General features: G+C 61.8%; 3 protein-coding genes across 5 annotated transcripts in view; 1 reads left to right on the top strand and 2 right to left on the bottom strand.

Moving 5' to 3' along the window:
• EXOC7 (exocyst complex component 7) overlaps positions 1-7884 on the top strand; it is a 17393-nt gene extending 9509 nt beyond the window's left edge. Inside the window, exons 7-20 of one of the 3 annotated variants that reach the window (XM_024760740.1) lie at positions 74-166; positions 1055-1123; positions 2100-2245; positions 2512-2664; positions 2937-3035; positions 3437-3499; positions 3771-3837; positions 5377-5442; positions 5742-5862; positions 6077-6172; positions 6906-6969; positions 7190-7231; positions 7339-7472; positions 7705-7884. In XM_024760740.1, coding sequence (XP_024616508.1) covers positions 74-166; positions 1055-1123; positions 2100-2245; positions 2512-2664; positions 2937-3035; positions 3437-3499; positions 3771-3837; positions 5377-5442; positions 5742-5862; positions 6077-6172; positions 6906-6969; positions 7190-7231; positions 7339-7472; positions 7705-7807 — 1316 coding nt within the window. In that variant the 3' untranslated portion in view covers positions 7808-7884. The remainder of the gene's footprint in view (positions 1-73; positions 167-1054; positions 1124-2099; positions 2246-2511; positions 2665-2936; positions 3036-3436; positions 3500-3770; positions 3838-5376; positions 5443-5741; positions 5863-6076; positions 6173-6905; positions 6970-7189; positions 7232-7338; positions 7473-7704) is intronic. The other 2 variants (XM_024760741.1, XM_024760742.1) reach the window with 2 other exon arrangements.
• A 132-nt stretch (positions 7885-8016) lies between these two features.
• On the bottom strand, positions 8017-12339 carry ZACN (zinc activated ion channel). Its single transcript, XM_024760613.1, is given in 11 exon segments — positions 8017-9003; positions 9445-9606; positions 9711-9918; positions 10050-10174; positions 10949-11118; positions 11381-11450; positions 11453-11471; positions 11623-11667; positions 11815-11904; positions 11906-11937; positions 12264-12339. Coding segments are annotated over 11 exon segments (1188 nt in total). The 3' UTR covers positions 8017-8812.
• A 976-nt stretch (positions 12340-13315) lies between these two features.
• On the bottom strand, positions 13316-15779 carry GALR2 (galanin receptor 2). Its single transcript, XM_024760612.1, has 2 exons — positions 15412-15779; positions 13316-14141 (listed from the first exon to the last, which is right to left on the bottom strand). The coding sequence occupies exons 1-2, from the start codon at positions 15777-15779 to the stop codon at positions 13316-13318; spliced, it is 1194 nt and encodes a 397-aa protein (XP_024616380.1).
• Positions 15780-16084: the final 305 nt, after the last annotated feature.

The following is a 16084-nucleotide window of genomic DNA, read 5'->3' as shown; positions in this document are numbered from 1 at the left end:
GAGGGCTGCTGCTGTTTTCTCTCACTCGTTTCCTAGGTCTTCTTATCTCCTCTCTGTGTGGCTCTGGTGACAGGGACGATCCGTAAGGCTCAGAACCTTCTGAAACAGTATTCCCAGCATGGTCTAGATGGGAAAAAGGGGGGCTCTAACCTCATTCCTCTGGAAGGTAATCATGCTGTGTTCCTCTCCTCTTCCCTCCTCTTCCACCGTGTGTCCACTCACGTGGTAGGGCAGAGCCTCCAACCCCCCAGAGGGCCTCGGGCGCAACCCTGAGAGGGGACCAGGGGTGGGAACTGAGGTCCTGGGCCTCTGACCCCAGCTGGCTCGGGGGCAGCTTTCATGGCCCTCAGCCTGGTCCTGTCTGGCTGACGGCGGCTCTGCCCTCCCGGAGGCTTCCCGCTCCCTCCCCTCCCTGTCTCTGTCCTTGTCTCCTGTTTGAACTCAGAGAAAGTTCTTTGTCACGGGCAGCCCTTTCACGCTCAGACCAGCAGTGGCAGGACCAGGGTGGCCGAGGCCTCCTGGCCGCCCCCCTCCACCTGAAAGGCGAGCATGTACCACAGGGGACAGGCAGCCCGTACGCCATGTCCCTGCCTCCCTCCCATCAGAGGAAGGACAGCCCTGCCCTAGTGGACCAGATCCACCTTCAAAAGAATGACCCTGGGGGCGAAAAGAAGCCTGTCCCCATTCACCGGGCAGTGACATTTCTCTAACTGGATCTCTCCCCAAATATGGTGAGATAAACCCCCTGGGGCTGAGCATCAGACCTTCCGCAGCTACTGGAAACGCTTCAGAAACCCGGTTTTCTCTCAGCCTCCAGGCGTGGGGAAACCAGCTCCCGAGGATGGTCTGGGGCACTGCAAGTCACGCTTGAAATGGCTGTTCCCAAGGTGGTCTGAGGCAGAGGAGGGGCTCAGAGCCCTCTCCAATGCCCCTTCCCCTACACCCCATCTCACATCCCCCCCCGGAGGTCGAGGGCTTCTTCCCAGTCCCCCGAGAGGCAGCCACCCCGCCCCTGGATAAACGCTGCTTGTGTTTGCGGCCGACGTCTCGCTAGGTCACGAGCATGATTTCCGAGTTAAGCACCTGTCCGAGGCCCTGAACGACAAGCACGGGCCACTGGCCGGTGAGTACTGCAGCCCAGCCGAGGGCAGCCGCCGCTGCGTTCACGGCCGTCCCCAGAGGGCCTGCTCCGGCCTGGCCTAGCCGGCCGCTCCGCTCCAAGGATGAGCCCGGCCTACTCGCCTCTCTCTCTCTCCGGTCTGTCTCTCTTTTGGGCACTAGGTCCCCTTGCCTCTCTCCAGGTGGGAGTGCACGCCTGGCTCTCAGGGCCTGGGCCAAGGGCAGAAGTTGCCGCCACTCGGAAGGCGGGCAGAGAGGGCAGGCGGGCCCCTGGAGGGCAGGGAGCATCAACACCTGACTGCAGCGATGGCTCCAAAGCTCTGACTCCTCGGAGCCCGTCCCTCGGCACATAGGACCAGGTTGCCTGCGGGCACCCCTGCCCCAGCCTGCAATGCAGTAGCGGGATCCTGTCTCCTGCTGGGGCAGCTGACAACCAAGGAGCCCTCCCCCTCTGAGGCTCACATTGCCTCATCTCCAGCTTTGACGCCATGCCAGCTAGCCTTATGGACCAGAGCCCACTGCCTCTTTATACATTCCAGAAGGCCTGGCGGGGCTGGTATCTGGCTCCAGAGGCCCAGCATTTTCGGACACGGACGACCACTGGGCCTGCCTCCCTGAGGTGGACGCGGCCACTTGCCCGTCCCTGGGTGTCCTCTTCCCAGTACAATTCAGAATCCTCAGTCTTGGGGTCAGACGTGTCTTATCCAGGAAGTCGATTGGGGGATCTTACCCTTTTTATCCATCTCCCCAACACCTCTCGTACCTGACATTCTGGAACAAAGGCTGGACTCAGCCCGTTTTTCCTCGCGAACCCTGCCGGGCCTGCTGGAGTTCTCCCAGCTTTCTGCCAGCACAGTCGTCTTCCCCATCTGCTGCTAGTCTGGCTACAGGCCAGGAACTGGGGAGACTCGTGCCCCACCCCCCAGCAGGGAGAGGGTCTGCCCCAAACCAGTAGCTCAGGGGCACTGCTTTCCCCCCAGGGAGAGATGACATGCTGGACGTGGAGACCGACGCCTACATTCACTGCGTCAGTGCCTTTGTCAAGCTGGCCCAGAGCGAGTACCAGCTGCTGACGGACGTCATCCCTGAGCATCATCAGAAAAAGACCTTTGACTCTTTGATACAGGTCCTGCCCCTGGGCCCTGCCCAGATGCCCCAGCACGAGCTGTCACTGCAGAAGCTTGAGTTCGTCCGGGCATGCGGGCCACAGCCCTCAGCTCCAGCCACCACCTCCACCTCCCATCCTGGGGATCTGTCCTGAGTGGCCTGTCCCGGTCGGGACCTCCCCATTGGGGGCATACTTCCCCCACGCCCCTCCAGGTGCCCTCACCGTCCCTGGGAACCGGCTGTCTGCCCCCTCCCCTGAGCCCTCTCCCTGCCCCGCTCTCTCAGGATGCCCTGGACGGGCTGATGCTTGAAGGGGAGAACATCGTGGCTGCTGCCCGGAAGGCCATCATCCGACACGACTTCTCGGCTGTGCTCACCGTCTTCCCCATCCTGCGGCACCTCAAGCAGACCAAGCCCGAGTTTGACCAGGTGCTCCAGGTATGTGGGTGAGGATGCCCTCGGGGACCCCGGAAGGAGGAATCCTGCTGCCCGGCACGGCCCCCCCAGGAGAACTGTGTTCTCTACCCCCACGGGTCCGCTCCGAGGGTGGATGGCAGCAGCTTCCTCGGGGCCCCGGGCATGTGGAGGTGCTCTCAGGGTGAGTGAAGAGCGGAGACAGTGCCCTGGGGTGAGGGGCCGGGAAGGAGCAGGGCCCCAGGCACAGCCTGTAGCCGGGTTCTTGCGCCCTGTGCAGCCATGTGCTTCCTCAGGGGACGGCGGCTAGCACCAAGAACAAGCTGCCCAGCCTCATCACCTCCATGGAGACGGTTGGAGCCAAAGCGCTGGAGGACTTTGCTGACAACATCAAGGTGCTCTCCCTCCCTCCGCTGCCACCGTGCAGGACGGCCCGTGGGGCTGTGGGCAGGGCCGCCAGTGACCTGGCTTGGAAACTCTTTCTGAAAGCAGGCCTCCAAGAGGGGCGGGCCTGCCCTGTGGGGAAGCCGGCCGTGCTGCTAGTCTCCTGTCAGTGCCCACAGGCCCCCCTTTCTTCCCCAGGGGCTCCAGAGGCCCCCACCCCAGGCGTCAAGCTCCTGCCCCGCTTTTCCCATGTAGTTCTGTCTGTATGTCTGTCCCGCTCACCTTTGTGCCCGAGCGGCATCCTGACACCTGTCTGCCAGGAGGTGGCGCCATGAGCCCGCAGACTGGGGTGTGGGGTGGGCGCGGGACTCCCCGGGAGCTGCTTCAGGGAGTCAGGCTGTTCTTCCCACAGAACGACCCGGACAAGGAGTACAACATGCCCAAGGACGGCACCGTGCACGAGCTCACGAGCAACGTAGGTGCTGCCCGGGGGCTCCTGGGGCGGGGAGGGGGCGCAGGTGGCAGGATGGACTGCAAGGTGCTTAGTGCCCCCAGCAGACACGGCCTTTCCCAGGAGGCCAAACCCACAGGGTGAAGCACGAAGTTTGCAGCCACCCTTTTCACTGGGCAGGCCCCTGGCCCTGTACCTGTCCTGGAATGGTCAGAGGGGGTGAACTGTAGGAGGTGATCCGACCTTTGGGTCCTGCCCTTGACCTTCTTCCTGGACCTGTTTTCTCCCCACGCAGGCCATCCTTTTCTTGCAGCAGCTCCTGGACTTCCAGGAGACGGCGGGCGCCATGCTGGCTTCCCAAGGTACTTGGCACCTCCCAGCGGGGCCCCGTGCCCCACTCCTCCCTCTGGCCTGGAGACGTGGGGTTAGCCCCCTCTGGGTGAGGAGATTTCCCCCGCCCTGTGGAGTGGGAAGGAGATGTGGCCTGTGGCGGGACCCCCAAGCTGCTTGGGCCATCTGGGCCCAGCATCAGGAAAGCAGCCGGGGTTTGACTACCTTTCCTGGCCTCCATCCCCTCTCGGCTCCCTCCACTGTCCTCACTCTGGAGAGCAGAACTCACTTGTTTGGAGGTGCCCTTCCCGCCCCGCCCCTCCTGCATTTCCCCACCTCCTCTTGTGTTGCCTTTCCTCCTAATTAGTCCAGTACAGCTGACCCCTTACAGCCGGCATCTCAGGGCCAGCCTGGTGTCTTCCCGTGACTGTGACTGCTGTCCTGGGACTGGGGCTCAGGAGGTTAGAACGTGGGGAAGAGCGCGCTTCTGAGCACTGAGACCCAGCCCAGCTTGTTGGGCCCCAGGCCTTCCCTTTTCCCCCCAGTCTAGGGGCAAGGAGCCAAGGTGCAGCCTCTGGCCTGTGGTTCTCCAGACGTCCACTTTCCAGTGTGTCGCTGGCCTTCAGGGGTCCAGCCTGGGCTGTCCTGCTGTCTGTCTCTGGCGTCGCGGGGAGTGGTCTGCTTGGCTCGGGTGTTGCGGCCGTTTCTAACCTGTTTTTGCACTTTGCATCTTTCTCCCTCCTTTGTCTCTCCCCCCTTCCCCTCTGTGCGCACTGCCTCTCACTGCGTAGTTCTTGGGGACACATACAATATTCCTTTAGACCCCCGAGGTAAGCAGCAGGGCTCCGCAGCCCCATCCTTCCCCTCTGAAGCCCCCTGAGTGAGGTTCCCTGGGGACAGAGGCACCTGGACAGACTCGGGACCCCAGTAGGAGTGGGGTCAGAGGGCACACGGTTCCTTCCGGATGCTCCCAACCCTCTCAGCTCCCTGACGGCCACTTTCCGTCTCTGGGTTTCTCCAGGCAGCATCCCGCTGTGTCCAGCACCCCGAGTGCACCCTTCAAGCTGGTCCAGCACCTCCCTGCCCCTTCCTCCCCCATCCGCTCCCTTCCCCCCTTGGCTTTCTGCTCTGTGCAGCCAGCAAGTCTCTGTTCAGAAGGGCCTGGTAGAGGAGGTTGTGGGCAGTGGGGGTGAAGGGGGAGAGGCCATGGGGGGCCTATTCTAAGACTCTGTTGCTGACAAATGGGAGAAGTGGGCCTTGTCGGTACCCCCAGCATGGGTCGGGGGCTGGGTTGCAGAGGCTGTCCCGGTCCTGTCCTGCCAGCCTTCCTGCCGGCCCTGGGCCAGCTCATTACCCCCACCAGCCGAGACCATGGAGGCGCCAGCCCTGGGTTCCAGGAAGAGTCCCAGGGAGCGCCCCCCGCAGCGGGAAGGGAGCCCTGTAGCTCAGCACGTCCCCGGGAGGCTCGGGCCCCTCCCGGGCTTTCCTCAGCCGCTCCGCGGGCCTAGGGGAGGCCAGAGAGGGTCTCGGCTGCTGCCACTGCTGAGCTAACAGGACCCCTCCTCTCACAGAGACCAGTTCCTCAGCCACCAGCTACAGCTCGGAGTTCAGCAAGCGCCTCCTGAGCACCTACATCTGTGAGTGCGGCGCCGGCCAGCAGCCTCCCCGCCTCCCGCCTCTTCCCTTCCGTCTCCTCTCCGTGCTCTCCTGCTAGTCCCGGGCCCGCTCCTGAGCACCAGCGCCCCGGCTTTTAGGATCGCAGCCTGACCTCTGGTTGGGGGGCCGCGGGGGCTCGGCAAAAGGCTCCCGAGGCTGGTGGGGTCTGGAGTCCGGGAGGAGCAAGGAGCGACGGGTGGGAGTTGGTCCGTGGGCCCCAGGATTGGGTCACTTGGGTCAGACTGCCACGGGAGGCGTGACCACATCCTGCCCTGTGCAGGTAAAGTCCTGGGCAACCTGCAGCTGAACTTGCTGAGCAAGTCCAAGGTGTATGAGGACCCGGCTCTGAGCGCCATCTTCTTGCACAACAACTACAACTACATCCTCAAGGCCCTGGAGAAGTAAGTAGCTGCGGGCGCTGGTCTGCAGCTCGCACCTGCCGCCGCCTGGCCTGCCGGGGCTGGCTGTGCCCCTCGTGTCCAGGGCGGGGGGGACGCCGCTTTACCCTTCACAGTCCCAGGACCCAGGGAGGTGGGAGGCAGGCCCCACCGGTGTCGCTGCAGAGGCCGGCAGCCTTCCTATCGTCCTCTCCTCTCTCGCCTGCTCCCACCCCAGGTCTGAGCTGATCCAGCTGGTGGCCGTGACCCAGAAGACTGCCGAGCGCTCCTACCGTGAGCACATCGAGCAGCAGATCCAGACTTACCAGCGCAGGTGGGCCTCCGCCCACCCCCCCGCTCCCCGCCCTGTGTACCCACCAGCGACGCTTGCTTCTCAGAGCCTCGGGTTGCCGGGCCCAGTCAGAGTGGGCTCAGTGACGGGGAACCGCCACCCCGTGGACCCCAGTCCTCTACTTGTTTTTTAATCACACCCGTGGGGTGGAGAAGGGTAGTTGCCAAGGGTGACGACTAAGATGGTTGAAGGCCTGCCCGTCAGAGATGTGGGTAACGTTTAGACCAGGTGAAGAGCAAGCTCACAAGGTCCCTTGAACTTGGCTGAGCCCCACTCTACAGGGCTGTCTCTGCCTCTCTCCTCCTGTTTCTTAGTTTGTGCGTCTCTCTCTCCCGTTGTGTGTTTCTTCGCCGTGACCGTATCACCCTCTGCTTTCCCATTTATCTGTCCTCCATCCCCTCTTTTCTCATCTGCTTCTCCATCTTAATTGGCCATGATATCAACGTGAAGTGCAGTTGGTAGTGTTTGTTCAATTTATTGAATGTTCTGTTTCCTGTCCTTAATTTTAAAAGCGAGCAGCTTGAACATTTTTATTCCCAAGGAAAAAGATCTCAGCTGTGTTTTGCTTAGTTATGACCCACACTGATCCCTGCCCTCACCCTCTCCCCCAGTAGATCAAGAGATTTTTAAAAAACAAAGCAGTCCAGCCCCAGGGAGGGAGCAGCTGCCTGAGGCTGTCCCTCCTCTGCCCTCTGCTTCCCTCCCTGCCTGGCAGTTGGTTAAAGGTGACTGACTACATCGCTGAGAAGAACCTACCTGTGTTCCAACCCGGAGTCAAGGTGGGCTGAAGGTCTGGGCTGGGAAGGGATGTCTAGCAGATGTGGTGCTTTCTGTTGTGTCTCTGGGAAAAAACAGACAACTGGGATGAGAAAGCAAAGGATGCCTGTGGCCATCCGGGCAGCAGGGGAGAGGGCTGGGCTTGGGGTTTGGGGAAGGAGCAGGGGCAGGACGACCCTGCTCTGAGGGACGCTTTCTCTGCCGTCTCCCCTGGCCCCCCAGCTTCGGGACAAGGAGCGGCAGGTGATCAAGGAACGTTTTAAGGTAAGTCAGGCTCCTCCCCGCTCCACTGATCGCTGCGGCTACTGTAGCAGCACAGACTCAAACCTTTGTCTCTGGGTCACTTCTGTTTCCACCGTTTTGGTGACCAGGGCTTCAACGATGGCCTGGAAGAATTGTGCAAGATACAGAAGGCCTGGGCTATTCCCGACACGGAGCAGAGGGACAAGATCCGCCAAGCCCAGAAAAACATTGTTAAGGAGACCTACGGGGCCTTTCTGCACAGGTTAGCCCTCACAGCCCCACGCTCCCCGTTGCCCCGGCTGGACCACTGGGCCCTTCTCTTCTTCAAGGAAACCTGGAGAGGGTGGTGGGTTTGGGTGGCAGATCCAGTGCCCAGGGCTTTGGTGTGGGGCCAGACCCGGACATCACCCAGGGGCACCCCATCGGGAGGGCCTTAGGCTGACGCAGAGCTGGGGAGGGGCTAGGCATCCCCACTGACCTCAGCGCCTGGTCAGGTATGGCAGCGTGCCCTTCACCAAGAATCCTGAGAAGTACATCAAGTACCGTGTGGAGCAGGTGGGCGACATGATCGATCGCCTGTTTGACACCTCCGCCTGAGCCGCCACCGCCCCTGCCTGGCTCTGCCAGACCAGCCATGTTATCAGACAGATAAACCAGTGTTAACTTGCCTCTGGGCCCTGGGGTCTTTCTCCACCACCCCGACCAGGAGCCCTGTCCCTGAGCCCTCGGGTCCTGGTTTGCCCTTCCTCTCGCGGCCCCCATTCCCCACACAAGCAGCGCTCTCCCGGAACTCTGGGGTTCCTCCGCACCTTGGGTTTCATGACCCTGACTGCGGCCCGCAGGGGCCACGTGACGGCTTCAAGGCAGGAAGGACAGAGAAGGAAGACAGAGGTCTGTGCCCTCAGCTGCCTTGTGTGGACAGGAGCAGGAGAGCAGAGCAGGCCCACCCCCGGACCAGCTCCGACTTGGGGATGGAGAACCCCCTTCAGCCCCGGCGTGAGGGTTGGGCTCGGAGGAGCAGGCCACACTGCAGCCACAGGGCCTGGAGAAAGGCAAGCAGGGTTGACCCGCTCTCGGATTCAGTGCAGAGACCGCGTTCCCCATCCCCGCAGTCCTGCAGTCTGGGGGGTTCTGCCCCCGAGGCATCCCCCCGGTGGCTGGAGCGGGAGTGCTCTGTCCCCTGCCCTCTGGGGCCCAGCGCTCCGCAGGACTTCACAGAAGGAGTTCTGACAACCCCGTGCCTGGAGCCAAGCCGCAGTGGCTGCAGAGGAGCAGTTAGGCTGCATGTGGGGACTGGGTGACCAGTGAACAGTCGTGAGACGATCTGGGGCAGAGTGGGGGTCGGGGGCATGAGATGGGCCCCACCTACTTTGACAAGAGTGAACAGCTGAGCTCAGCGAAGGCAGACCCCTGAGGCGCCCTTGCACTGGGATGACGGGTTTATTCCACACTCTTTGCTTGCATGCTAACAGAAGGGAGAGCTCAGGGTGGCCTGGGGTCCTCCAGGCTTAGGGAAGAGAATCGATCTCCCTCCCCCCTCTTTTCTGAGACCCTGTCACAGCCCAACTCCTCAGGTCTGTAGCCCCAGGCCCTGCCTGCCCCTTACAGCCTGGGCCACCCGCCGTGGGGTGCAGCCTCACCAGGGGCTGGGTCCGACTTGCATGTCGCCCACGTCCAGAGCACAGCGAAGATGAACTGGCTACACAGCACCCCTGCCACGTACACCAGGAAGAAGATGTGGTCAGCAGCTTCAGTGCAGCTCCTCCTGGACCCCTTTACTCCTCTGGAGGCTTCTGTGTGGGGAGAGGCAGGAAAAGGAGGTGTACTTCAGGGCTCACCTGACATGCACGCTCTCCAGGAGCAGAAGGGTGAATCCCAGGAGGTGCCAGTCTATTTCTCCCTTCGTTAGAGTCACAGCTAATGAATGTTTGGGTCTGGCCCATGCTAGGTCATCGTGAGTTGAAAAAACATCCCACAAGAGAGGCTCTGCAAGGCAGAGGGTTATCCCAGGGAGTCTGAAGTCACCCGGGCCTTTAGGGAGGCTAACCCTGCTCCCTGCTCCAGACCTGCTGCTTCCAAGGGCAGCCGTGGTGGAACCCAGGGACGGTGGAGCCAGCAGAGTGGATGCAGGAACCTCTAAACAGCCTGGTAACCCGCAACCCCAGCCCACCAGCTCTGCCCCTAGGCCTCTTTCCTCAGCAGCCCCCAAGGAACGGGCCCCAGGCCCTGCCCACCTTCAGGATCGGGCCCTGGGTTCCCACAGTCGTGCCGCTCCCCGCTCAGGACTGGGCCGGGGCTGCTCTCAGCCTTGAGGTTGCTGCGGGCCAGCAGCACGGACAGCAGCACGGCCTCCGTGGTGCTGAAGAGCAGCGGCAGCAGGGCAGTGACGTAGTGAACCGGGGAGGTGGGCAGGGAGGGGGCGACAGCAGGTGCGGGCAGAATGAGGTGGGCCCAGCACAAGGTGGTCCTGCCCCCGGCCAGGCGAGGGTGTGGGCCTTACTGAGCAGCGGGTTGCAGGAGGAGAAGCTGGGCAGGGCCTGAACCAGGGAGGAGTGGAAGACGAGGTAGCCCAGCAGCAGGGTCACCTTGTAGGCAACGCGCGCCGTCCGGAGGGGCAGCAGCGACCCGCACAGGTCAGCCAACAGCAGTGCCTCCCCAGGTACCAAGAGCACTATGATGGCCTTTAGCGCTGTGTTCTGCAGGCGCAACTGGAAGGAAGAAGGTCGGGACTTTCCAGTGGGGGTTGCGCAGGGGTGGGCGGTAGAAGGGTGGTGTCACGGCCTCTGGCTGTGCATCCTCGATGCCCCCATCAGCCCTCGGCAGCCACCTCCCAACTCGCCGTCACCTGGAAGCAGGGCACCAGCTGCTGGGATGGGACTTGGGTTTTCAAATCCTGAACTACGTATTCCCTCTTGACACTCACCATCTCATTCACCACACGGGCCTGGAACTCCAGCTCCATCACTGAAGGGGTGGGGGTGAGAACAGTGAACTAGAAATACCCCTGCCCCCGCATCTCTCTTGTGAGTAGGGGCAGGGACAAGCTGGAGCCCAGGGATGCTGGAGCCCTATGTTGGTTGCTGGGGGCAGACTTGGAAACTGGTCTGTACAAGGGCTTTCCAGACCGGATTTTGCAAGACCCCAAGTTTTCTCCAGTTAGAAGAAGGGCCTTATCAGATTCACAGGTGAATTTTCATTGTAAAAATAAATGCACCACTTCATGGAGGGGGACATGGTCACAGACTCATTCACCAGTATATCATCTCACACCTGAAATAATTAGGATTCATGGGGCGGCAGCTGTGGTATTTCCCAGAGGGGAGGGATGCAGGGAAGGATGGGACTTCGCCGCCGAGCTGGACATCACCTGCCGAGCTTGTGGGATATTCACTGGGTGGCTACACCTTCGGGATGTTTCCAGGAATGAGCCTGCAGCAGCCTGAGCCTCTGGGCTTGACACAAGTGTGCAGTTCCGCCCTGGCTGCTGGGGGCATTGCTCTGGGGTAGCTGATGGGGGAGAAGAGAAGACTGGAGGGGGGCTAGGCCTAGAGCAGGGGAGGACTAGGAGGTGGGGCTGCTGTTTGAGTGGGAGGTGCCCGGTGAAAGCAGAAGGATCAGCTCCCCTAAGCCTGGGCGTGGACTGCTGTGAACACAGGCCCGGGACCCCTGTGTCAGGTGTTCGCTGGAGGCCAGAGGCTCCCCTCTCCCTTCATCTCCCAGCTCCTGTCCTGTCAGCACCAGTGTTGCCGAAAGCGAAGAAGCTGAGGCTGCAGTCGCTCTGGTCCCTGGGGAAGTGGAAAAGCTCAAAGTCACAGTTGGTCTCCGTGGTGAGGGCCAGGTAGAGCTCGATGTGGCCATCCCGGTCCACTCGGGCCTGTGGGCTCTGGCCCTGCCAGTTCACCCAGAGCCTGCAGAGGGAAAGGTACCACAGCCAGTGGCCCAGCTCCTCCTCTGAAGGGGGAGGAGGGGGAGACCCCAGCATATGCCCAGCTGCCATCCACTGCTCTCGGGGTTCCGGAAGGGGCACCATAAGGCATGGGAGTTGTGCCAGTGGTCTGGCAGGGACACCAGGAGGGGGATATTCACTAAGAGGACCTCCCGGCCCTAGATGGGGAATAGCGAGGGCTATGCCCGCCTAGTTCCTGAGACAAGAACCCCCGCCTCACTTACACTTCCCGGATAGTGAGTCCTGGTGTCCAGAGAGAGTCCCGGGGCAGCGTGACTCTGCCCTGCCGGTGGCCAGGCAAGTGTCCAGCCAGGACTAGGGACACAAGGATGCTACTAAGGCTGCCACTCTCCGTATACATGTGCCCCTGGGCTCGGCAGGTTGATGAAGGCCAGTACTTCTGTGCTGGGCTTACAGAGGTCTCCCTTCCTCAACCCCTGCCCCCACACTGGTGGTGGGTGCTCACCAGCCGAAGCAGCATCGTGGAGGACACTGTGTACCGCAGGATGTCCTGGGGGAGGGGGGCAGCAGGTCACCTCGGGGGTGGGTACTATGTGACAAGAAGGAAGGAGGCCCCAGCACTCACTAGGCTGAGTCCTGTCCCATTCCTAGCTCAGCGCTTGGGCCCCCGAGTCCTCCACAGCCTGAGGACACTTACCACGTTAAACACGTTTGACACAAACACCTGCACGTCCACGAGCAGGGGCACGCTTCCGTTCGGAATCTGGATGGTTTCCTGAACCTCCTGGGGTTGAGTTGAGGTTGAAGAAGGATGGCCAGTCTGAGGGATGGAGATCGAGGTCACCCAGTGCCCTGGGGCCCAAATCCCAAAGCTCAAGACCCTACGCTTTCTACCTGCCAAGCGCTGACACGCTGGAGCCACAGTGGGGTTCTGAGCCTGAGGAAGGTGAGATGGATCAGGAGCCGCAGGGCCATGAGCAGCAGCGCCAAGCTACGACCTCCACTTCAGTCACTTCTCTGCGCGACTGGGCAGTTGGTTGGAGGCAGCTGTTCTGCGCACCAACTCTGGAGCCTTGGACTTGGCACACCCCCACCCCAGGTTCAGCAAACACCCGAAGACAAAGCTCAGGACCGAGCCCCGCCCACCTAGCACCTGCCTATATGCTTCCCGGTCCTGCTCCATTTCCACCACCTGGAACCAATCATCACACTCAAGACCCATCAAGCAGACCAGGGAAGCGTGGGACCCCTGCCCAAACACACACAGACTTTTCTCTGACACTGTCCTTCCAATCTGGCCAGGTGCAGCCTCTGTTTCCACAGCAGGCTAAATACCCAGACCTTTACCAAAGTGCTCTGTGCTCAAAGACCTGAAGTGGGCACACCCTTGGGTTATCCTGCCTCTCCTCAAACACTGAACTAATTTCATGTAAAAAGCTTGGCTCAAGAACTCCGGGAGTGGGGCAAACCTGGGGACAGGTAGAGGCTAGCTCCTGACCAAAGCTCGGGGGCATTTTTGTTCAGGGCGGGATTCTCAGCCTGCCCCGGTCCAGCAGTGCCTTAGAACCGCTGCTGTGCGCCCCAGAGCAGGACTGACGGGTGTGCGGGTGACTTTCCTGGCCTGAGGATAAACCAAGCCCTTGGAGACCAGATCCCAGATAGCTGCAGTGAAGGAAGGAAACCCAAAGGCTGAAGGTGGGTAGGCACTGCTCTGGCTGGCATGACTCCAAGGGACCCCAGGGAGCTGGGAACAGGCAAGGACTCGCCACCCGCAGGCGCACGAACGCTACTAGGAACACACATAGTGTCCAAGTCTGTCATCGACCGGTTTATCGAGCGCGCTTAAACACTCAGCCCGCCTTTGTCGCGCTCACCGGCGGCTGCTGGTTCCCCGATCTATATACACCTGGCGCTTCCGCATGGCCACGTGCAAAGAGCCTTCGGTCGTCCCGCGCTCCCCAGCCTCAGTTAGGGATTTCTACGCGGACTTTAACTCTGCCGCCTTCGGTGCGGGCCGCCCTCTTTCCTTGTAACTAAGCAGGGCACCCTGCCCTCATTTATCCGGAGCTCCCCTGTGAAGTCGTAGAGCCTCGCGAGATATGCGGAGACACGGCGCGCCAATGCACGCGGAATGGATTGCGTGTTTTATTAACAGATGAAACTCCCTCCACGATCCCCCGACCTCTGACTCCAATCTTTCAACACCCAAGTGTACTCCTTAAGTGCCTTCGGGTCACATTAACTGTCAAGATGGCTTTGGGAGCCTTTTGGTCCCGCCAGGACAGGCTGGGAACCGAGCTCGAGGACTGGCAGCTAAGAGGCGCCGGCGCAGGAGCAGAGGGCCCGGCTGCCTCGCTCACGTGCGTTACGTCGGTGGACTTGCGCTCCAGCATGCTGCCGTTGTGGGTGCCCTGGGCCGCGACGCACACGCGGCCGGAGGCTCTGCGCGGGGCGCGGCGCAACAGGCCCGCGCAGATCTTGCGGAAGCCCTTGCGGAAGTGCTTGGAGACGAGAGCGTAGACGATAGGATTGACGCAGGAGTTGGAGTAGGAGACAAGGTGCGAGAGGATACGCAGCGCGTAGGTAGCGCTCGTAAGGGGGAAGCGGCCGAACCACACGCAGAGGATAAGCGCGTGGTGAGGCGTCCAACAGAGGCAGAAGAGCGCGGCCACGATGATGATCATACGCGTCAACTTGCGCTTGGCGCGCCGGGCGCCCGAGCCGGCGGCCACCGGGTCGACGGCGCGCCAGAGGTAGCGCAGGGTGCGCGCGTAGGTCAGGCCGAGCACCAGCACGGGCAGCAGGTAGCTGAAGACAAAGGTGCAGAGGTCCATGGCGCGGCGGCGAGGCGCGCTGCACGCCGGGTGGCACACGGTCAGGTTGGCTAACCGTGACTGGCGGTAGTAACTCAGGTACGGCCCGGAAAAGAGCAGCGACAGCCCCCAGATGAGCCCGATGGCCGCCAGGGCGTTGCGAGGCGTGTGCAGCTCGCGGGGGTGCAGCGGGTAGCGGATGGCCAGATACCTGCGGGTCAGGCCAGAAAGGGAGACGTCTGGTGTGCCGGCGGATTCGCGGAGGCAGGGCCGGACCCCTCCACCTCGAGCCCCACGCTCACTGTCGAGGAATGTCTCTAGCGCACGGTAATACCGCACAAGCCCGGAGGACGACACAGAGCATCCCGGACACCCTCAGCCGCGCCTACATGTGGGGCGGGACCCGGCAGCAGGAAAGGCCACTCATCTGCTCTTCCTGAAACTACGATCACAATCGGATTCCAACCGGGAGGGCACCCCGAAGATTAAACCGACTTTGGGGCTCCGGCAGGCTGTGATTACTCACCAGTGACGGTGACCGGAGAGGTAGGACCCAGGCGCCTTGAGGCCCTAGGAGACAGCCTGGAGACACTGTCAGGCAAGGTACCGCGAGGGAATTCTTTAGGGAAGCCGAAGTTCTATGGGTCCCATCAGTGCTCTCTTCTTGGAACCAACACACTTGGCATTCAGTGGAACTGGGAGGTATATGGGGAATGTGGCCTCACCTCGCTGCCTGTCCAGGGAAGGTTGGGAGGACGTGGAGATGGAGGGGGCCAGGGAGATACCAGGATTCCCTCCCTAGGAATCCCCCAGGTGTCCTTTCAAGCTTCAGCTTCCAGGGGGACCCTTGGGCCCGCTCCTCTCCTGCCCTTCCCCCCGGGCCTGTTGGTCAGGTTGTGGGACCGAGCTAGGGAGCTTCGGGCATGCTTGCTCGGAGTTTGGCATGGGCCCTCACGAAGGACCCAAATTCTGCAGTCCGCACCAGAGTCGGCTGTGCAGAACAAACTGTGGCTTGGAGGCCAGCGAGGTGGAGGCGCCCGAGTTTGACGCCAGGAGACAGGCCAATGGCTTCACGCACAGGATTACTGGATGGGCAACTCTGAGCAAATCACTTACAAACTCGGTTTGGTCTGTAAATTGGGCACAGTAATCCCTCCCATCCCAGCCTCCCAGGGGCGTTGAGCTTCAGAGGAGACCCATCCCGGGGAAAAATGCTTTGCACCCAGAAACGTTGTGCTTTGTCAGATGCCAGTGGCACTGGAGAGCTGAAGTCTCCAGCCTGAAGCCCCTGAGGATGCACCTAACAGAGAGACACGGAGGTCTCCCATTCTTATTCTTCTTTTTCCTCTTACACGCCTGCTTGTCTTTCACTCCTTCCTGCTTCCCTTGCCTTCCTAGCGTTCTTTCCTACTTTCTACACATCCCTCCTTGACCCTCAAGTCCAGCCCCCTTCTCCAGCCACAGCCTGCCTGCCAGCTCACCTGTCCAGGGAGACGGCAGCCAGTGTGAAGCTGCTGGCATGCATGGTGAGGAAGATGAGGAAGTGCACCGCCTTGCAGAGCAGCGAGCCGAACACCCAGTGGTCCAGGGTGTAGATGGTGGCCTGGAAGGGCACGCAGCACAAGATGAAACACAAGTCGGCCACGCCCAGGTTGAGGATGAACAGGTTAGTGGTGCTGACCGCCTGGCCACCATGAAGCAGCACGGCCAGCACCAGTGAGTTGCCTATGGTGCCCACGTGGAAGATGAGCGCAAATAGCATGGGCACGATGACCGCCTCAGGCTGCCAGCTACCCCGGCCGCCCGCCTCGTTCGTGTCCTCGGTGTCCAGGCCACCCGAGCCACTCATAGTGCCGCCGCACCGGGGCTGCCCCGACTTCTGCAGCCGTCTGCGTCCTGGCGAGCGCTCAGCTCCGGCGGCTTCAGCCGCTGCAGCGCCCGGAGCGACTCGGCGGAGCTGCGGGCGGAGTGAGTCTCGCTGAGGCTGGGGCAGGAGAAGCGGGCGCGCTGGGGACAGGGGAAGGAGCGAGCAGCCGAAGGGTGGGGTGTTCCCCCTGGCGGCCGGCCGCGCTGGGGGAAGGGCTGTCCAGTGGCCTCGGCGCGCCCCGGCCAAGGCACAGGCTGCCCACCCTTGGGGCGGAGGGCCGTGCCAGT

The sequence above is a fragment of the Neophocaena asiaeorientalis genome, unplaced genomic scaffold, assembly GCF_003031525.2.
Source record: "Neophocaena asiaeorientalis asiaeorientalis breed wild unplaced genomic scaffold, Neophocaena_asiaeorientalis_V1.1 scaffold30, whole genome shotgun sequence".
Taxonomy (NCBI): Eukaryota; Metazoa; Chordata; class Mammalia; order Artiodactyla; family Phocoenidae; genus Neophocaena; species Neophocaena asiaeorientalis.
Note: the sequence above shows the minus strand (reverse complement) of the source record. Positions and strands in the feature narration are given on the sequence as shown.